The sequence below is a fragment of the Pogona vitticeps genome, chromosome 7, assembly GCF_051106095.1.
Source record: "Pogona vitticeps strain Pit_001003342236 chromosome 7, PviZW2.1, whole genome shotgun sequence".
NCBI classification, from domain to species: domain Eukaryota; kingdom Metazoa; phylum Chordata; class Lepidosauria; order Squamata; family Agamidae; genus Pogona; species Pogona vitticeps.
In genome coordinates, this window is record NC_135789.1 from 29,670,747 (window position 1) to 29,691,664 (window position 20,918).

The 20,918-nt window shown below is 47.4% G+C and overlaps 1 protein-coding gene across 1 annotated transcript; it reads right to left on the reverse strand.

Moving 5' to 3' along the window:
• Positions 1–1,409: 1,409 nt before the first annotated feature.
• DHRS11 (dehydrogenase/reductase 11) lies at positions 1,410–19,895 on the reverse strand. The gene is made up of 7 exons (XM_072978531.2): positions 19,626–19,895; positions 8,069–8,278; positions 6,562–6,656; positions 5,716–5,845; positions 4,917–5,009; positions 4,169–4,234; positions 1,410–2,807 (listed from the first exon to the last, which is right to left on the reverse strand). The coding sequence occupies exons 1-7, from the start codon at positions 19,755–19,757 to the stop codon at positions 2,766–2,768; spliced, it is 768 nt and encodes a 255-aa protein (XP_072834632.2). The 5' UTR covers positions 19,758–19,895; the 3' UTR covers positions 1,410–2,765.
• Between the last annotated feature and the right edge of the window lie 1,023 nt (positions 19,896–20,918).

The window sequence follows — 20,918 nt, forward strand, 5'->3', positions numbered from 1 at the left end:
AAATATAATAGTCTTTAAGATGCCACTGGTTTTTGCCTTGTTTTATTTTACTTTGATTTGTTTCTTTGGATTTTGCCTGATATGTTGGGCGGTAGACACTCATTTTGCTGGGGATAAGTGAATCAGTGTATCCTGAAGAGTGATTGAAACTAAAGGGTGAACCCATGGAGTCCTATTTTCTCTCTCCTGAGCACTTTCTACTGCAGGTCACAGATTCTCAGCTTAGCAGGCTTACCATACGAGAATAACAGTGGACCACCTTACTAGACTATTGTAGTGATTACAGAAACAATGTATGCAGACATTTGTTGAGCATTCTTTTTCCTTGGGAGCAGCCCCAAAGAATATAGTGAAACTGGCTTTCTGAATGATGATGATGATGATGATATGCTCTCAAGTTGATTCTGAATTGTGACCCTTTTCAGGGTTTTCCAGGTAGGAATATACAGAAGTGGTTGATTCTTCCCGGGGTGCCCTGAGTCTGTGCAGTTTGCCCAAGGCCACCCGGGCTGGCTCTCCTCCTAACGGGAGGGTCAGTGGCGGAATCGAACTCACAACTTCTGGCTCCACAGCCAGAGCTCTAACTCACTGAGCTACCCAGCCAGCTCTTTGTGAATAAGCCTGCACTTAATGGTCTCATAAAATGCTATACTGTGCAAACTCGGTGGGTACTTGTAGCAATCAGAGAAAAAGAAAAAGGGAGAGTGCGTGTAAACAAAGAAGATTGATTGTAGACATTTCTCCCTTTGTTTTTATTTACAATTCCCATTGTGAAACATATCAATATGTTATATCATTTCAGGGGGACCAAACTGCCATCGGGCAACCTGTCTTTGAGGGGGTTTGTGTGTGTATCTAAACACACCTGCTCAGTTTATTCCCTTATTCCCTGAGGATCCAGTTAGAAAACCTGGATGTTACCCCCTCATTCTGCCCTGCTATATATATATATATATATATATATATATATATATATATATATATATATATATATATATATATATATATAGAGCAGGGCAGAATGAGGGGGTAACATCCAGGTTTTCTAACTGGATCCTCAGGTCAGCATTTATCAGAACTGCTGGTATGTAAAAGACAGAATAGTACATGGAAGTATGGAGGGTTGGGTGTAAAGGTGTAGAATTTCCGAAAATTTCCATTTTTTTCTGGAAAAAGAACAGAGAACAAAAATGGCTTTTTTACCAGAAAAAATGGAGATTTTCGGAAATTGTACATCTCTAATTTGGTGAAACAGCCAGTGTGGTGTCATGGACAGAGTGTCGGATTAGGAACGAGGAGACCCAGGTTCAAATCCCGCTCAGAAACTCCCTGGAGAGTAGCCATGGTGGGTCATTCCTTGAATATTTCACATGTGTTTCCTGGGGATAGACAGAGCCAAAGATAAAAAGGATGAATCCAAAATGACTAATATATTATGTCCTAAACATCTTGCTGGTTGTAGGAAGTAGCATTTCAACCTGTATAAGGTGTGGGAGGGAATGTACAAAAGTTGAGGAACCAATGAATGATAATATTACAGGGAAAGGAATGTGGCCATCTGAGGAACTCTGGTCAGATTTGGCCCAGGAGTCTGATGTTCCACACCCCTGAATTGTTTTTTCCTGCTGAATGCCCCAAACAAAAAGAAAAACAAAATTTCTCACAGCTCTAGTTTGGGACTCTAACAACATGGATAGTCACAACAGTTTCCAACCCGATTTTCTCCATCTTTGCTCTTCAAGATTGCTGGAGGCATCCCTTCCGTCTGGTTGTGCAACCTCCCTTCTCCTGTGCTGGAGCGCACAACCAAAGTTAGTGAAAAAAATACTTTTTAAAAAAAATAGCAGTGTGAATCCCTTTAAACATAAACATACCTACGCAACTCTCATAAAGACACCATTTCTCTCCACACCCTATAATTTATAAGAAAGAATAAGATACTATTTCCAAACAGTAATGCTTTTAGCTGAATGTTCACAGTATATAATAGCTGCAACCACTAGTTCATATTACCCAGACAGGGACAGATCCACATTATGGATGTTAAATCATTGTTCCCTCTTCCCAAAGGATCCTGGGAAGTGTAGTTTTGTGAAAGGGGAAAGTTTCCCCAGAATGTTTTTTTTTAAAAAAAGAGAGACAGATGGAATATTTGATATGAAGATTGAAGTGTAGAGCCACTGGACAGGTATTAAGGGGAAAACTCAGCCTCTAGTATTCCCAGAACAAACGGTCTTTGCAGGAATCATATCCATGCAGGAGGAATTGAGATACTGACACCTGGGACGCATTATGCAAAGACAACAGAAAAAAACAAAAAAGGACAGTAGAAACAATTTGTGTCCCATTTAGTTGTGTTGGGACAACCCAGGTGTGTCAGCGAGAGAGACACAGGATTGTTGGATAAACTGCTCCACAAACATCAGCACAGGTCCATCTTGTGTTGAATCTCCATGACATCACTTCTTGACGAGGACAGTGTGTGTTACAGGGAGTCCGTTCTGAAGTCGCCTCCAGAATTAACTTCAATTTAAGGAATGGAACCAAGTTATACAGTCCCCAACAGGCAACCTCGGCAACTCTCTGTTCTGAGTTTACCCCCAAATGGGTGTCGGGTTAGAAAGAGGAAAGTAACGGGGAAATACCGTATTCATTCTTCACCTGCGGCCCTCAGAACGGCCCCAGATAGCTGAAGAAAAAAACCCCATGGTCGAAGGGTCTGTCTCTCTCCCTCTCGCGGCACAGAATCGAGTGCGAATCTTCCACTACGACACCTGCTCGGTCGGCCTCATTTGAATGTCACCGATCTGAAAAAGACCATTGAACACTCGAGCAGTCAGTTTGTCTTTGTGAGGCGATAAAGAGAAAGCCTGAAGAACGACAGGAGGTTGGTTTTCTCCATTCGGAGAGAAGCTTGAGAAAGTTGGGGGATTTTTTGATTGCTGTTCCCAGAATCTTAGAAATTCTGGGAGCACTAGTTCAAAAACAGAATCCGAAATGGCATCCAGAAATGTATAGTTTACAGTCTCCCATCTGGGGACTCTAAAATCTTCCAAGCACATCCCCTTGGCACGCTTTCAGAAATAACAACATGGTGCCCAGCCTTCTCTTCCCACCTCCATGACCCAAATTATTTCACTGCCTGAGGCAAAGGGCAGGGTTTATCCACCCACCCAAATCCTATACATGGAAGCAGAGCAGAGCCGACAAGCAACGTCAGGTGTGCTACCCCACCTGAGGGATGCTTGGGAAAGAAACAGATCTTTCTGAGTCAAGACGGAGTCCTTCCCCTCCCCCTTTATTGTGGACGTCAGTTCCCAAAAGACCCATCTAACATGGCCAGGAGTGGAAAAGGCCTTTGTGGGAGTTGTATTCCAAAATCTCAGGAGGGCCGTGCTGCTGTCCTCTCCTCTAAGGGGCTCCTCCAGATAACAGCTGGCCATACATGAATGCCATCTTGCTGCTTCATTTGACCCCAGGGATGGGAACCACGTGCCCCCTGGACCGCATGCAGCCACCTAATGCAGCCCCATTGACAATGATAATCATGTGCCAATATGTCAATTCTGACTTATGCCAACACGGTCTTCGGGGTTATCTTGTTAAAGAATACACAGAAGTGGTTTTTACCATTCCCTTCCTCTAGGGGTGCTGTGGGACGGTGCAGCTTGCCCACGGGCACCCAGGCTGGCTCTTCTCCCAAGAGTTGAACTCCCAACTTCTGGTTCCTCAGCCAAATACCTAAGCACTGAATTGGTGGAGTCCTCTTGCCCCTCTCCCCGATAACAGGGGAAACTGAGATCTAAAAATGAACAATTTGCCCTCTATTTCATGGTGTGCACCTTTTTGAGCACAATATACCATTTATTGTTTTCAACACTTGAAAGGGCTGTGACTTGCTAAGATCCTGCTCCAATCCGAACGAAAGGGTCACCCTCCAGGGCCCTGTTTTTCTGGGAACAGGAGCTGAGGTGGAGGCTTAAGAGATGCCAATTAGGAACGATGAGATCGAGCGAAGGGAAAACGTCCTCTATTCTCTTCTTGAACTATACAAGAGCCGATGCTTAGTTTCAGTCAGAATTGTACAAATTGCCTGTTCTGAATGGCAGCTTCCAAAATTGACTCCCGGGCTCTCTGGCTACAGAGAGGAACCCAGCTCTCTACCTACCTGGACGTGAGGAGGAGCGCTGAGGACATATATGACCGCGTTGGCCAGATCTTCGGCTTTTAGACACTGGGGAAAAAAGAGGAAAAAGCAAAGTATTACAGATTAGTTTGAGGCTGGAGGGTGGCCATGAGGACAGAGGATCAAGCTTCAAGATACTGTATGGTGGTTCCTGACCTCAGGTCTCCAGATGTTCTTGGACTACAACTCCCAGAAGCCTTCACCACTCGCTGTGCTGGCCAGGATTTCCGGGCGTTGTAATCCAAGAACATCTGGGCTACCCAAGGATGGGAACCCCTAGTCCAACCGGTCTACTCTCAGGCCTTCTCCTGACATTCCCCCAACTCACCTCCTGTTTCCAGTTCGAGATTTTAGCTTTTCCCCCACAAAAGCAACTGGGCCGATGACTGTCCGGCTTTTCCATCAACGGGCAGGGGCAGCCCAAGATGTTTTAATCATACCATCCAGGGGTCATCAGGTCAATTCTGACTTATGGCAACTCTTTTCATCATTTTCCAGGCAGAGAATACTCAGAAGTGGTTCACCATTCCCTTCTTGTGGGGGTAGCTCTGGGACTCTGCCGCTTGCCCAAGGCTACCCAGGCTGGCAGATTAATTCAGGGGTGCAGAACAGATGCACATATATGCCTGCGTATGTGAACCCACACACCCACGCAGCTCTGCCTTTCCAAAAACCTTCATCCCCTCTCCTCTTCCACCAACACCCAAAATCCACAGGCTCCACAGCCTACCATAATGCTTTCATACGTTGCTGCCGCCTGCTCTGGATCGTTATCGTGGAGTTTAAAAGCAAATCCAGTTTCTACCAGTCCTGGAGATATACACTAAGAAAAGAAAAGAGGAAGGGGACAGAAAAAGAAGAAAAGAATTAAAACACTATCCTAGGAGAATTAGCAACTCTTTCCCCCATTACAATGCCAACAAAGTAACCTTTGCTCCGTCATCATCACATCATAATTAGTGCAAAAGCAGGGAAATGCCAGGGGAATATCCCAATCACAATAGTTGATTCAAATAGGCAAAGATGTACTGAAATGATCATGTCTGGACACAGGAGAGGGCCTTCTCTGTTGCTCCTCCCAGACTATGGAACTCCTCCCCACTGGAGGCCAGCCAGGCCCTAACTCTGCTGTCCTTTGGCAAGCAGGCCAAGATCTTTCCCTTCAGGGAGGCTCTCCCTCAATGACTGGTTAGCTGAGTGGGGCTATTACATGGATCGTTGTGCCTTACCGCTTCAAACGTGTTGCGTTTGTTTACCATTTTCTGGTGCAGAATTCATGCAATCCTTTTTAGTTATTTGTATACTCATTTTTTAAAGTTTTTAAATATTGTCTTTTCATGGTCAATTTTTATCTACTATTAACTGGTTGGAATGGCTATCCAGAAGGATAACCAGGGAAGCGTCCTCTATAGCCCCAGCTTTGCCTGATTCCTTTTCAACCAAAAGAGGCCAGATGTTGACCATGGGAGCAGCTCGCCCTGCAACACGGGTGGTCAGAGCTGCAACTCTCTCCCACCAGCGGGACTCACCGTGGCTCGTATATGCGTCCCGGCTTCTCTGAGTTCTTGCCGTAGCCCTTCGGTCAACGCCGTGACCGCGTATTTGGTAGCACTGTAAAAATGCACGACGGACTGAGGGACCACACTGTGGCCATTCATGCTGGGAAGGAGCAGGGGAGCAAAAAGAGCCAGAAGCGAACAAGTGAAAAAATTGTATACAGATGGGGGGGGGGGGTTAATTATTAAAAAGAAACCTACTTTTATTGAATATTTGGATCTGCTTCTAAGGAATGTCTTGAATCCACTCTTAAATGTTTTTAGATGTTTTAATCTACAGTAGATTATCTGTAATATCCCCATATCTGTAGGGAATTGGTTCCAAGCCCCTCCTGTAGATGCTGAAACCATGGATAATAGCACATAAGATGATAAAAGGAAAAAAAATACAGAATTTCCCCCATGTATTACCAGAATTAGCCACTAGAGGGTGCAATGTATTCTTCAGCAACAAAATGTTGTTATATTCTTCAACAACAAAAACACAACGTGGTCTGTGCCTCTTAGTGGCCAATTCTGGGAAATATATTGAGAATATATGTATTTCTCATTTTCTTCTTTTAATATTTTCAGACTACAGATAAGAGAAACCACAGATACCGATTCTGCGGATACGGGGGTGCTACTGTGTAGACATTCATATAGGGAGCTTTGCTGGGGAGAAAAGCAGTAGACAGCTGCTCACAAACAAACCAACCATTTAGGACATGAGCCCCAGCAAAACTAACTTCTGATGTTACCGCCTCCCCACCAGCCCTTTTGGACTACAACACCCATCTTCCCCACCTAGCACGCACCCCCCCCCTCCAGATCTCCCACCTGTTGATGTTAATGATATGGCCATCATCGACGTTTCTCTCTTTCATAGACTGGTAAGCTTCCCGTGTGCAGATGCTGACCGCCATCACATTGACCTGAAAAAGCAGACGGGGAAAGCTGTTTACAGGCACAGCGATCAGAGCTTGGAAAAGTTTTTTTTTCTTGTTTTAAAGGACTACATCACTCACAATCCTTTAGCCAGTATGACATTTCATGCCTTTGAGGAAATGTTAGCTTGGTGTGATGAAAGTTGCAGCTTCCCCCACACACACACACACCTTCCTCCTTAAAAGGGCCTGAGGCAGCTTCCACCAAAGTACAATACAGTATTTAAAAGCTGAAAGCAACAAGCATGCAAATATTTTAAAATAATTAAACAAAGATTATATTAAAAACAGTAAATAAATTCAATACTAAAAGCACAAAGTTATCTGAGATGGCTTGTTTGAAGCATGCTAATCCCTTCAAAATAAAGTTTCACGGCCATGGGGGGGGGGCGGAGGACAGCGTCCAAAGATCAACGCAGAGTCCGGCCAAGGAAGTGTTCAAAGGGGACGGGTGCAAACAAATAGCCCCATTGCCCAGGGCTGGGAGTTCCCCTGCTGGAGCAGGGAAGACCCAGGCGGAAAAGTACTTTGCCCAGAACTGTTTGGGCTGCCAAGTTCCAAACAAACTCTTGGCAGGGCCAAGGAGCAGGAGGAGGATGGAGGTTGTTATCCAGAGCTTCTGGAGGCCAACGGAATGGCAGCTTGCATCAACCCCAAGCAAGATCACAAGGAGTGGTTGGGGACAACGGGAGTTCTAGTGCACTGGGGGCAACCATCGTCATCAAGAAATTGAGAATGGCATTTCTAGACTCCTCAAAGGGAAGCCACAGTTCTTCTTTAAAGGAAGGACTGCTCAGTGGTTTAGCTCTCTGACTGCGGAGGCAGCGGTTGGGAGTTCAGTTCCTCACTGTGCCTCATAGGATCCGAATGCTGCAACCCCCAAGATTCCCAATGCCACTACACCCCTGAATGCAGAGGACAAAACAAGGGCCTCCCACCCCTTGTGGATCTTCCCAAAACATCTGGCTGACCAAAAGGTCCTGGGATAAGAAGGCCTCCTTGGGTTTGTCCCACCCTGCACCCTCCATTTCTCTCAGAATTAGACTCGTTTGGATCCAGGGAGGGAATGGGGCACCAGCACTGTGTCTTCTGAACCTTCTTGGTGCAGAAGCCAGAACAGCAGTGGTGCAGAGCAGGGCAGGGGGAGGGGGAGGGGAGGTAACCCTCCCAACCCTTCCATGCCTTGACCTCCTGTGACATCACAACCCAACCCTCTGACATCATAAGGATCCACCTCTTGGCCTCAGGTTTTGGCCCCTAAATCACATGTAATGGGGATGCTGTTCTGCTGGCTTTAGCCATAAAATCTCTTTGCAAATCCTGCTGCCTTATTGGTCCCCCACGTCGTCGGCCTTGGATTCATTTGGATCCAATCACAAATCCCGGTCTTCTCTACTCACATCAATCATGGTCCTCCAACCCTCTGTCTTGCCAGATAGCAAGGGTTCTGGCCGCGCCAAGCCGGCGTTGTTGATGCACACGTCCACACCTTGGTGGAGGGTCTTGATGGCAGAGAACATGGAGAGGATTTCCTCCTCGACCGAAAGGTCACACTTGTAGGGGATGAGGACGCCCAGATAACCAGCGCTCTGGCACTCCGCTGCCAATTTCTAGAACAGAACAAGAGAAAAGAGGAAACGGAGAAGGTCAAGATCAAAACCGGCCATGACTGGAAGCCCGCAGGGGAGGATCATGACCTTCCTGCTATAAGAGAAGAACAAGGCAAGACAAAATTCAGTGGCAGTTGGGTAGATGGGATGTGTAGTCTCCAGAAAATGAATTATGGGAATTGTAGCCCCTAAAAAAAAAAGAACTCTGGGGGGTTGTAATCCCCCCAAAAAAGAATTATGGGATATGTAGTCCCTCCCAAAAAGCAATTTTCCCCAAGCTCTGAGGAAAGCTGGTCATCCTCAGAAAGTGTTCTGAAAGAGGATCTAAGAAAGAAGGAAACTTTGAAAATAACTGCCCCTTCTTCTTTCCTTTATGGTCTGCTCAAGTCACACATCAGACTGCCCTATCTCTGCCCCATGTCAAGATTTCAAATATTTGTCAGAGACGGCCACCGTGGGGCTCAGAAATCTTCCATTCTGGCTTCCAGCTGGCGCAGAGGGGCCAGAAGCCCTTCTCCTCAGAGATGTGAGGCAAATTCACAGCGCGAGAGTTTTCTGCAAGCCCTAACTCTCCATTTGCACCGTCTTGCCGAAACTGGCCTCCCTCTCGCCCAGAGTACAGTCAATAATAGAAGGAGGGGCAGAGGTGCGGCGGGACAGAAAAACGGAGCTGTGCCCCAAAGATTTAGGAGTAACTAACACATAGCAAATACATCGTCCTCTCCAGCCAGCACAGCTCATAGTGAGGAACGATCAGAGTTACAATCTGGAGAATTATATATTACCCACCCATGTTATAGGGCAGACTCAGATATGGTAACTTTCCTTCACAAGGAAGTAGCTACAACGTTCGATCACATGGTTGTCCTCTTCTGCACCTCTCCTGCATGGTGACCTGAACCTCACACAGTATCCCAGACGTGGTCACTCTACAGATGTGTATAATCAAGGGGGTTCACCTAGATGATCTCTAAGGGACCTCTGAATAATAATAAAAATTTATTGTCATTGTAAGTATATACATAGTATACCCATACAACAAAATTCACAATACCGGGTGCGAGCAGGCACAAATAATGTTCCTAAATCTCTTTATGGCTATCTCTTTGGCCATGGGATGTTAAAAGGTTTTCCCTGTTTTCTCTGAATAAGCAATAATTAATTTTAAAAAAATAGAAACCGTGCCGATCAATCACGATGTTGGTTGTAAGAACCGATCTGTAGTACCGCTAGGTCAGGAGAATTACGGGAGATATTCCCTCAAGAGCATTTAATACGGCGCTTTTGGGATGGCAAGTGTTCTGGCAGAGCATCAGCAAAGCACTCTGAGGCAAAACTGGAGATTAAAGTTCCCACCGTTCAGCCCTGTCAAGATGGAATTGATTGGGGTGGCAGGATAGCTAAGGGTAAAATGGTACACAAACACACACACACTCAAATCAACTCACTTTCCATCCTGATCAATTAAGAGCAAACCAACTCAGAACCCGGGAAGAAGTCTCGCTTTGTATTACAATTCCCAGACTCCACTAGCCGCGTTGGGATTTGTAATCCCACAAGCACTTTTTTCCCCATCTCTGGCTTTCGACGGTCACGGACACCTTTCATTTTGATGTCCATGCTATATTTTAATTGCCATTTTGAAAAGAATTAAGTTAAGCAACGTGCCCGCTTGAAGCCTCACCTCCAGAAAAGGTGGGATGTAAACAGAGTGAGCTTCGACATGAATAAATGTTAAATGTTAAAAAGCACTCAATAGGGCCAGTACAAAAAGCAGAGAACTCGTGATCGTGATCAATCAATGCCACTGACTGTTTTAATTAAAACAAAACATAGCCGTCGCAAAGTCAAATGCAACAAGAGTCTAGAGACAGTGAAAAAATCAACATATTTTGTTTGGCAAGGGGTTTCATGGAGTGCACTACAAGGGTAGCTCAGTGAGTTCGGCACCTGGCTGCGGAGCGAGAGGTTGGGAGTTCGATTCTCGCACTGGGCCTCCTGGGAGAAGAGCCATCCTGGGTAGCCATGGGCAAGCTGCACAGTCCCAAAGGGTCTGCAGAGAAAGGAAATGGGAAACCACTTCTGAACTGGTTGGATAACTTGGTAATTTAGTTATCTGGCTGAGGAAGCCAGAGGTTGGGAGTTCGATCCCTCCACTGTGCCTCCTGCGAAGTATAGCCAGCCTGGGTGGCCTTGGGCGAGCTGCACAGTCCCAGGACACCCCAGAAGAAGGGAATGGGGAATGATTTCTGAGTATTCTCTGCCTAGAAAACCCTGAAAAGGGGCGCTATAACTCAGCATGGACTTGATGGCACACGATTACAGTATTACTATTCTTTTTTAATGGCCTGCTGGAAAGCATATCTGACAAAGGGAGCTGCTGGCGACGAAACCAGGTGCCAAATACCACGGTGTCAAATCATTGTTTATTGTGACTCATAGATTATCCTGCAGACCTTTGATTAGGATTGGATACAAATGAAACCACTGTTGTTTTTTAAACAGAGGAATGTAACTCTGGTCTAGAAATCTTTGACCTTGGTTAAAACCATAACTATTGAGGTGGGTTTTTTAAAAATGCTTCTTATTTTCCTCTGTTAACGGGGGGGGGGGGGGGGGAGAGGAAACAACCTCAGGTCTATGACTTTGATATTTCATGCTTTATTTGCCCCCCATACCGCCAAGCGGTGGAATCCAGACATCATGTGACATCTCCTCTCATTCTGAAACCTTCTCGCAGACATTCGGGGCTGACAGGCCATAGACGGGATGTTCGTTCTCATTAGCATCAAAGCCTTCCAGAAGATGAGGGGAAAAGGGCATCCGCATACAGGGAGGGGGTAATGTTTGAGCTGGCGGAATAATTAACCGTTCTCAGCCAGCCGGGCTGTACATCTCTTCCGTTTGTCTCCTGCTTCCTGCGTCGCATTTAGGGGAGACTTTGGAATTATCAGGATGAAAACCCGATGGAGGGGAAGAGGAAAAGAATTTTTAAAAAGGAAGGAAAATGTTGTGGCCTAAATCCAACAGTTCGCTCCCACCCCTATAGATTCAAGGAATTAGTAAAAGGTCAACCAACACCACAGATTCAATGGGTTTACTCAGGAACTGGAAACAGACTCTTTGATTTTAGGATACCTTTCATGGGATGGAGCAGGAAAATGAGCTGAAGACAGCTTAGACCACAATATGGTACGCTTTTTTTTTCTGGGAAGAAGGCTTCATGGCCAGCTTGCTAAATATAGACATCTCAGCTCTTTTTTCTTTTCATGTTTTCATGACCATTGACTACACCTTTGACTACACAAAATGATGACAATAATTCTGTGCTGTCAAGACAGTTCTGATTAAGGCAGCACTTTCTAGGGTTTTCGAGGTACAGAGCACCTCAGAAGTGATTTACCTGTGGCTTGCTTGCAGCTGAATGAGTGCCCGTTCTAAATCCTGATTTTTACTTCTTTCCGCAATTTAATTCCCACTTTCTTACTGCCACTGAGGGGGCTGAAGGTCACTATCCAAACGTTATGTCCCTAAGACTTCCACACGAAGAAGTTTCAAGCTTTCTAGGAGGACTGTGCAAGGAGAAATAGCAAGACTAGCCTTGATGAGTTAAACCGGATATTAAGGAAATATATATTCTCTCTCACAAATCAATTTTCCTTGCTGGAATTCCCCAGAGATATGGGCCTGAGCAACCAGACTTGAAATCTATGCCCCTGTTCACCTTTCAGTGATCAGTCAGAAAGCCCAACACACTAAATGCAAGATACAAGGACTTTTACCAGGCTCTGGGCAGGAATATGCAGGATTATGCAATGGCAAATTAAGAAAATTGTTCCAAATGCTGGAAACTATCAAGGGCAAGGCTAGCTTTCTTTCTGCAGCACAATCGAGACAAAAGGTGCTGAATCACCCCCAGTGGTACTTAGGAGGGCCTCACAAGGAACGTGCATCTTCTTCTACATGAGCAATTTTTGGTGCTAATGACATTCTTACCCCTGCAGGGCTGAAACTCAGCAGGACAATGAAAACAAGGTGTGCGTTCCCCATGCACCTTGTTTTGGGATGGAAACTTAGGGGTTTTTGCTGCTTCAGCGCCACCATTCAGTGGGGCAGAAGCACAAAAACAAGCAAGGCCACGTGTGGCTTATACCAGCACCTACTTTACTCACTCACTGTTGATATGCAAAACGTTTTGGTCACCATTGCATCCTATCTCATCCTTAAGATGGTTCCAACCACATCATGGAAAGCCCGATCCAAATGATCCCTACCCAAGCTGGGACGACCTCTGTCCCTGACATTTGATACACAAGAACCGATTTCTCTGAGATATGGACTCTCCTCTCTCCTTAGGGCTGCTGCAGCTCAGTCATTTAAGCATCTGGTTGGGAGTTCTTCACTGGGCCTCCTTGACAGGGACTGGACTCCATGGTTCCTAGGGTCCCTTCCAGCTCTGTTAGGATGATGGTGACGATGATGATTCAAAACACCAGGCACAGTCAATCAAAATTATAAAAAGCATTGCTATTATATAACTCATACAAGTTTTAGCCAAAATTCCTAAGTATCTGTTAAATATTGGCACAATATGTATTTAACAGAGACTTAGGTTTTTGGTTGTTGCTGTTGTTGTTGCTGTTGCTGCTGTTATACTCTTAGTGACTGTGAGTAAGATGAACCTTCCTCCCTTAACCATGGCATAAGGAATACTCAAATACCTCTGAAATACCAAGCCGTACACAGCTTTTAACTCACCAGCGTGCTTCCCCCAACTTCTGGTTTCTGATATACCTGATTCTTAAAGCTCTGCCCCACCCCAAGGTCAATGACCTTGCGAGACAGGATTTCAGGAACAGCCGATAACCCCAACAGTTCCTTGGGTGTGTACTGTGGCAGCTAAATATAGATTGGACCTTGAACTCCAAGATAGGAGTCCCTAGAGCTATTTTCAGTAGACATTATCTTTCTAAGGCAAACGGCTACCAAAACTAGCTTTTCAAAGAGTCACTGTTTGCCAAGTTCCTGATAACCCGGCAGGGCCGGCCCTACCATGAGGTATGGTGAGACGGTCAGATTTATGACCTTGTGCAGTAATAAAATGGTTGATTTCTTTGTCCCTGCGCCATTTTATGGGGGAGAAGAATTTGTGGGAGCTTCTGCTACCTGTCTCTTGAGTCCTGTGCCTTTAGGTTTTGGGGGGGGGGGGTGCTGCTCTGCCTCAGGCGGCCAAATGTCTTGAGACGTCCCATAACTGCATTAGAAGAAAAGTGTCAATAATGAGAATGCTTTGGCAGTGGACGAGGCTGCCTTAGGAGGTAAGGGTCGAGACACTTCAGAGTGAGCGTTAGTTGGCCCTTTGGCAACGATGCTGTAATTGTGCATTTCCTCACAAGCAGAAGAGTGCGAGCGAGGACAACTCTGGAGGTGCCAAACACCACATTTCAGCCCCTCCCAAATCCTCTCCTGGATGCATCACAAGGTGGATTCTTTCTGGGTTCTCGCAATAGGACAGGGGGTTAAAGCAAGATGCACCGTGTGCATCTTGTTTTTAGAGTGGAAGTGCATGTCCAGGAAGCTTGTGAAGGTATAATTTGGGGGGGGGGGGCTGAAAAAAATAATAGGATGACAACAGGGGTTCTGGCTCTTCCATAGAGGAGGAGGAGAATCTTGCCTATCTTTTAAACCAGAGAAAAATTATGTGCAATACTTTTAAAAAATGGTCAAGCTGTGGTGTAATGGGGAAGGGGCATGGCCATCAGAAGGAAGCGTGGGAGAAAGGATTGGGACCCCAGGAGGGCCAGATTGAGTCCCAGGGCTGTATGTTCCCCACCCCGGCGCTATGCTTCTGTTCCTCAGTTCTAGTCTGGATGGCGCCTGAGTAGCCGCTGTACCTGTCATAAAATAGGAGGGTGAATTTTTACAGCTGATCGTTCAGATCTTTCTTCCACCTTCCTGGCATGCCAATTCCTTTTCATTCCTCCACAGAGCCGTCTGGGCTGCTCGGCCACAGAGTCTGTAATGCCACGCTGATCATGGCCTCGTTTCGCCGTGAGCTTGTACCTTGGCAGTGCCACCCAGAACCATAAACGGCACCTTTGATCAGGGCCGCTATCAAGGACATCTCTTACTCTCGTGCCTTTGAGCAGATGTCCTTTTCCCAAACCACAGAACTGCAGCAGCACAGCTTGGAAAAGTTACTCTTTTGGACTACCGTGCCCCAGATCTTGCAGCCAAAGATTTTGGGAGGTGTCCTGCAGAAAGGGATATTCTCCCAGCTGTGTGCAAGATTTGCACGGAACTGTGAATAATGCGCACAGATAGGTTTGTGAGCTCCCAAAGGGATCCCTCTTAACAATTTTACAGATTTCTTTGTTTGTTGCCCTTGCTTGGTGCTGTAGAGGTGTCAGGGGCCTGAAGCTTGGGATTCTGTCATGAGAAAAGACAAAATCATCCACCATCACTACCACCACCTAACATTCTCAGCCCAGCCTCGTTAGAACTTGGAAGCACCAAGTATTTTGGTTGGATTGGTCTTCAATGGGCAATTCATATTCCTTAGATCTACAAAATACTCGTCCTTGATGGAGATGCAAACTGGTGGAACTAACTGGTCAATGTAGACCAATGTACCAGTTTTGAACTTTCCTTGCAGGCATAGCGATGGGAACTCCCATGGTTTTGTCGCCTGCTTTTCAAAAGCTACTATGCTACTGCCCGTACGGGAGCAGGATTTGGAGCACAGAAATGAAGAAGAGCAGCTGACAAAACTAGTTTTCTGCTTAGTATTTGAGTTTCATTTTGGTTTTTTGAAATTGGGAGGCTAAAGCCCAACATCAACAAAACCGAAGTCACTTGCTTTCTCCGGAGCAACAGACAAGCTGACTTGTACTCCGAAAGTGGAACTTAGGAATCAGTTGCTAAAAAGTCCAGCTGTAATGGCAGGATTTGAACTTGGCTCTCTCTGATCCTGGGGGAATTGATGGCGCTGCGGGCTAAACCGCAGAAGCCTGTGCTGCAGGGTCAGAAGACCAGCAGTCATAAGATCGAATCCACGCGATGGAGTGAGCTCCCGTCGCTTGTCCCAGCTCCTGCCAACCTAGCGGTTTGAAAGCATGCAAATGCAAGAAGATAAATAGGGACCACCTTGGTGGGAAGGTAACAGCGTTCCGTGTCTAAGTCGCACTGGCCATGTGACCACGGTAAGATTGTCTTTGGACAAACGCTGGCTCTATTGCTTGGAGACGGGGATGAGCACTGCCCCCTAGAGTCGAACACGACTGGACAAAAATTGTGAAGGGGAACCTTTACCTTTACCTCTCTGATCCTGGTTAGCCATTCTAACCACAGAACAATGCCCTTCCAGAAACAGAATGGCAAGCCAAATGATGAGCCTTAGAGATTACAACGAATGGAGCTGCACAATTAGTTCATTTACAGTAATTCTTCTGGCAGGTTTTGTTTTCCTGTTATATGCGGCCCTACCACCCACCGAGGTGGGTTATTAATAAATGAATTAGTGCTGACAATTTATCAGTAATAGACCTAGTTAAATGAACACCACTATTGCAGCTAAAGGCTTCACCACCAGAAATTCTCACCACCCTGAAGCAAAAGCAGTAAAGTAGCAAAAATTTAATATCTCCATATCCCTCGGGAACTCCATGGTTTCGGTGTGCTTTATACCACCAGCTTCTTTCTTATCAAGGAGTGGGAGAAAGACTGTTAGTATTTCTGTGGCATTCTAATAAAACGGACTTTTTAAAAAATACACACCATTATACCACCAAGTATAGATCAGTAGGTTAGGCATCTGGCTGCGGAGCTAGAAGTTGGGAGTTTGATTCCCCCACTGGGTCTCCAGGGAGAAGAGCCAGCCTGGGTAGCCTTGGGCAAGTTTCACAGACCTAGGATGACCCCAGAAGAAAGGAATGGTCAACCACTTCTGAGCGCTTTCTACCTAGAATGCCCTGAAAAAGGGTCGCCATCCATCAGAATTGACTTGACAGGACACAATTATTTATTATATCACCAAGCAACAAGAAGCTGGTGTGTAAATAGATCAGGGATGGGCAAAATGTGTCCCCCATCATGGCCGTGAAAAAAAATAAAAAAAATAAAAATGTGTTATTCTGACTCCGGAGCTGAGTTCGAGATTGTGGCCTAGCAGCTGAGCTATGTAAACTTCAGAATGCCACTAGGAGTTTGGTTGGAGGTAACGTCTGAGTGTGGTTCCAGCTCATGCCTGTTGGAATCCTGACACCCTCCTACTACACTCCATGTTGTGCAGGATTTGGGGGGCTTGTCTGTCTGCACTTTTTGAACTCTTTCCCTTGGTTTTCTCAAAGCAGTTGGACTCGACTCGGAATTGCTCCTTGATATTTAAAGTTTGGCTTCTGGATGGACTCTGTTTTCCCAGACCTCTTCATTGCTTTTACCCCAATTCTGGGCACCCTTCTTCTTCATCATCATCACCACCACCATCCTCTTAGAACAGAAGAGCAGGAAAGAACCCTTATGGTCTGGATCATCAAGTCCAGCCCCTATCAAAAAGGCCCACTGGGGAATCGAACTGCCAACCTCTGGCTCTGCAGCCAGAAACTTAAACCACAGATCTATCCCGCAGTTCTTCCTTGCCAGAGTCAGTTTTCCTGTCTTAGCCTGCCAAGACTTCATATTCGGGACCAGACCACTGGAGGACAGATCAGGAGGCGGTCCCTGAAGTCAGCAAGAGAAGATCATTCCTCAGATTCCATCATCCTACACCCTGCTTCACCCACAGATGCTCTATGAAGCTCCCCAGGTACCATGAAGACACATCAGCCTTGCTGCTGGTCCCCCACAAAGCCCCCCCCCGGCTTCTTCCCTCTCTTGGGGGACAGAGTCATGTGCCTCACACAGCTTGTCCTGCGACCCCTGGATTTGCCTGCTGCCCTCAGGAGTGAAGAGGCAGTGCAGTGTAGTGGATAGGGAACCAGACTGGGACACAGGAAACACGAGTTCATATCTCTGCTCAGCCTTTGGAGGAAGCAAATATAACACCACTCTTTGAACAGCCCACTTGCCTCAAAAACACTAACAAGGTCGCCCACTTCTCCAGTGTTGAAATAAGGCTCAGGGGCCAGTCTAATCAGATTCTATGCGTGGAAGAGGAATGCCTTTCACCTCAGGCTGTCAGGGAGAATTCGGTGGATTGTTACTCCAAGGTCTGCTTGTACTTTCAGAAAGACGTCTCCCCTTTTAAGCCAGCAACATCTCAGAACAGCTTATTTCATCATGTTAACTTCTGAAAATCTCTACTCCGAAGTTTAAACAAACACACACATATATAGCTTGGAAACATCAATATTGACCTCTGCCACAATAGTCCAGTGATATCTCGAATGTGGCCCCCAAGCACAAATAGAACATCCAACAAGCGTTAAGCCTTCAATTATTATTTTTTTTGGAAACTTTTACTGTCAAGACGACTGATTTTTTTTCCAAAACAGTAAAACACACAAACACGTCACAACCTAAATACTGTAGTGCTTTCTCTAAATTAAGAGTCTTCTGGTCTTACCATCTCTGGCTGACAAACTCAGTGCTTTAGGGTCTCTGGCTGCACAGCCAGAAGTTGGAAGTTTGATTCCCCCCCACACACATACACACCTGGGAGAAAAGCCAGCCTGGGTAGCCTTGGGCAAGCTGCACAGTCCCAGGGCACCCCTGGAAGAAAGGAATGGGAAACCACTTCTGCATATTCTCTGCCTGCAAAACCCTGAAAAAGGGTTGCCCTAAATCAGAATTGACTTGATGGCAGATGGTTACGGATCTCTGCTTGTCTGGGGAGACTGCAGGAAGACGCATGATGCCATTTTGACTGGATACTATTCCTCTTCAAACCTCAATGGGCTACAACTCCCAGAAATCCTGGCCAGTACAGCTGATGGTGAAACTTTCCAGGAGTTTTAGGCCACGAACAACTGGGGACCCAAGGTTGGGAACCATAGTCCCACACCACCGGGAAGAACGCAGGCCATCCTTCCTTCCGTATGCAGCTGTGACATCTGATCTCTAGAACTTGGAACCGTTCCCTTCCTGGGCTGCCTTTCCTAGCTGCTTTGCTTTATTTTTCTTTGCTTACACGACACACGACAGAAATTGAATATAGGGCCATTCTCCTGGAGTGATAAACATGCTGTAGTCCTTTTGCGAAGTGCAGGATTGATCTCTGAAAGCAGTCATCATTGGAAGCAAAGTGACCTGGAACAGCCCTAGGACTGTATTTCTTTTTATCGTTTCTTCTTCATCTTTTTTTTTAATTTTTTATTTGGCAATAATGCCAGCACGGATTCAGAAACCCGCTTCCTTCATTTGCAACCAGATCAAGCCTCCAAGAGGCTTCAGAGGCTCGGAAAGAGATCACCTGCCCTAGTAAAGCCATCCCACCTGCACGCCCGAAAGGAAAGTTAAGTGGGGGCCGCCCATGGACCAGCAAGGAGCCCGTCCTCAATGGACAACGCCTGGCCCGAAATTCAAGGCAGGGAGGCACTTTTTTAAATCCGGCCCTACAAGACGAGACTCCTTCCTTGGAGGGGGGGGGGGTAGAAAGGGGGTACCAAGGATGTTCGCCACCCTTTCAAGGCGAGATCAGAAAAGAAGCTTAGAGCGTGCCCCTTGTTTTGAATGGCACAGAAAATCTCTTTAAAAGTATATTCCCCGGACCTAAAGAAAAAAGGGGGAGGATGCTCGGGGAGGGGCTATTTTCGGATCCTTCCCTTCTTCAGACAAAAGGAGATGAAAATCGGAGCAAACCCCCCCCCCCGCTCCTCCTTCCCCGACAGGTGCCCAGCCTCCCCGCTCCCTGCACTTCTCACCTCTCCGACCCAGACACGTGTTCCCTGGGCAGGGAGGCCCCCACGGCGGATCCCCCTCCCCTCCCCACAGCACTAGGCCGGAGGGAGGGGGGGTCCCCAGCATTGTCTCCCGAAGGATGAAAGAGAGAGAGAGAGAGAGAGAGGGAGGGAGGGAGAGAGGGAGAGGAGGGGGGAGCAGAGAAAGAAAGAAAGAAAACTAAGAGGGAGGAGGCTCTCTTCCCCCCCCCTAAAAAGACGGGGCCCCCATCTTTTCCTCCCCTCCTCCGAATCAGTCCCACCCAAGGAGTCCCCCGCCTTTCCCCCCACCCCTCTTTCCTCTCCCAGGGCCCCCTCCCTGCGTTTCGATCTCCCCCCAAATCTTCTTCCCCCTTTTCCTCCCCTTGCCCTCTCCCCTCTTCTTCCCGGGGGGAAAGTCCCCCTTCCTTCCTTCCTTCCTTCCTTCCTTCCTTCCTTCCTTCCTTCCCCCGCTCTCGCGTCTCCGCGCCTACCTCGATCTTGTCCACCCGCCGGGCGCAGCCCACCACCTGCATCCCCCGCTGGACCAGCGCCCGGGCCACCGCCGCCCCGATGCCCCCGGAGGCGCCCGTCACCAGCGCCACCCGCCCCTGCCAGCGCTCCATGGCCCCGCTCGCCCGCCCGCCCCGGCCGGCCGGCTGGCTCTCCGCTCGCTGGGGCCCCGGGAGCGGCTGCCTCAACCGCCCTCGAGACCCCGGCAGGGGCAGCGAGAAGAGGAGGAGGAGGAGGAGGGACGCCGCCCGGCGGCGGCTGCTGCCTCTGATCCGCCTCCCTCCGTCTCCGGCCAGCCTCTCCAAGAAGCCAGAGGAGGGGAGGACACACACACAGAGAGCGAGAGAGAGCGAGATCGAGAGCGAGCCTCCCTGCCTTTCTCCCGAGCCAGTCAAACAGGTCTTGCGGGGGGGGGGGGGAAGGAAGCCTTGGCTGGAGGTCCAGCGGGCCTCCCTCCTGCCCTGCCAGTTTCCCCCTCGCAGGAGGAAGGCTTTCGGGACCACACGCGGCTCTTCTGCCTCTCTCGCTGCTTGGGAAGACGCTCCAGGATGTCCCAAGAGCCGGCAGAGATCTGTGGGTGGTTTGTTTTCAACTACAACACCCATCATTCCGAGAGCTGCCGTCCAAAGAAGAAGAACCACCACCACAGCACACCCGGGGCTCGGTACGGTTCTCCTTGTCTGGTTTGGGTTCAGAAGCTAAGCATTTCCAGCCTGATTGATGTGTGCCTGGAAAACCAAAAATGAATCACCTCCATCATCATCGTCGTCTAAGAATTACAAAGCTGGAAGGGACCCCAGAAGATCATCAAGTCCAGCCCTCTGTCAAGGAGGCCCAGGGGGAAATCAAACTCCCAGCCTCGGCTCCGCAGACAGAACAACTTCAGTGTATAAAAGACCTCCTGCAATCCCAAGAAAATAAATACTATCCAATACCAGAATCTACAGGATTTAGAAGAAATGGAAAGCATCCAAAAAATGACAGGGCTGTTAGATCATTTCAGACTCATGATTTAATGACCATCCAGCCCATCCACCTTCAAGCGTCCCTCTAAGATGGATGCAAGGATGGATGCTGAGTGGCCACAACACATTGAGTTTCTAACTAAGGAAGGATGGACAGGAACCCTCAAAAAGAAGATAGGGCTTGCAGAGAGATTTCAGGATCAGCTGGCATTCACGACCAGGCTATTTCGTAGGGAAATTTGAAATCCTGCCTTCCTGGAAACAACCCGGACTCAAAACATTTGAGTCTATGCTTGGCATATCAGGAGC

Bases quoted from the DNA above. Each gene is read 5' to 3' on its own strand.
- DHRS11 (XM_072978531.2), bottom strand. From the start codon at position 19,757: ATGGAGCGCTGGCAGGGGCGGGTGGCGCTGGTGACGGGCGCCTCCGGG. The intron at 8,279-19,625 runs GTAGGCGCGGAG...GTTCTGTTCTAG, and splicing joins GGCGGGTGGACAAGATCGAG to AAATTGGCAGCGGAGTGCCA. The intron at 5,846-6,561 runs GTGGGAGATCTG...GCTCCTTCCCAG, and splicing joins CATATCATTAACATCAACAG to CATGAATGGCCACAGTGTGG.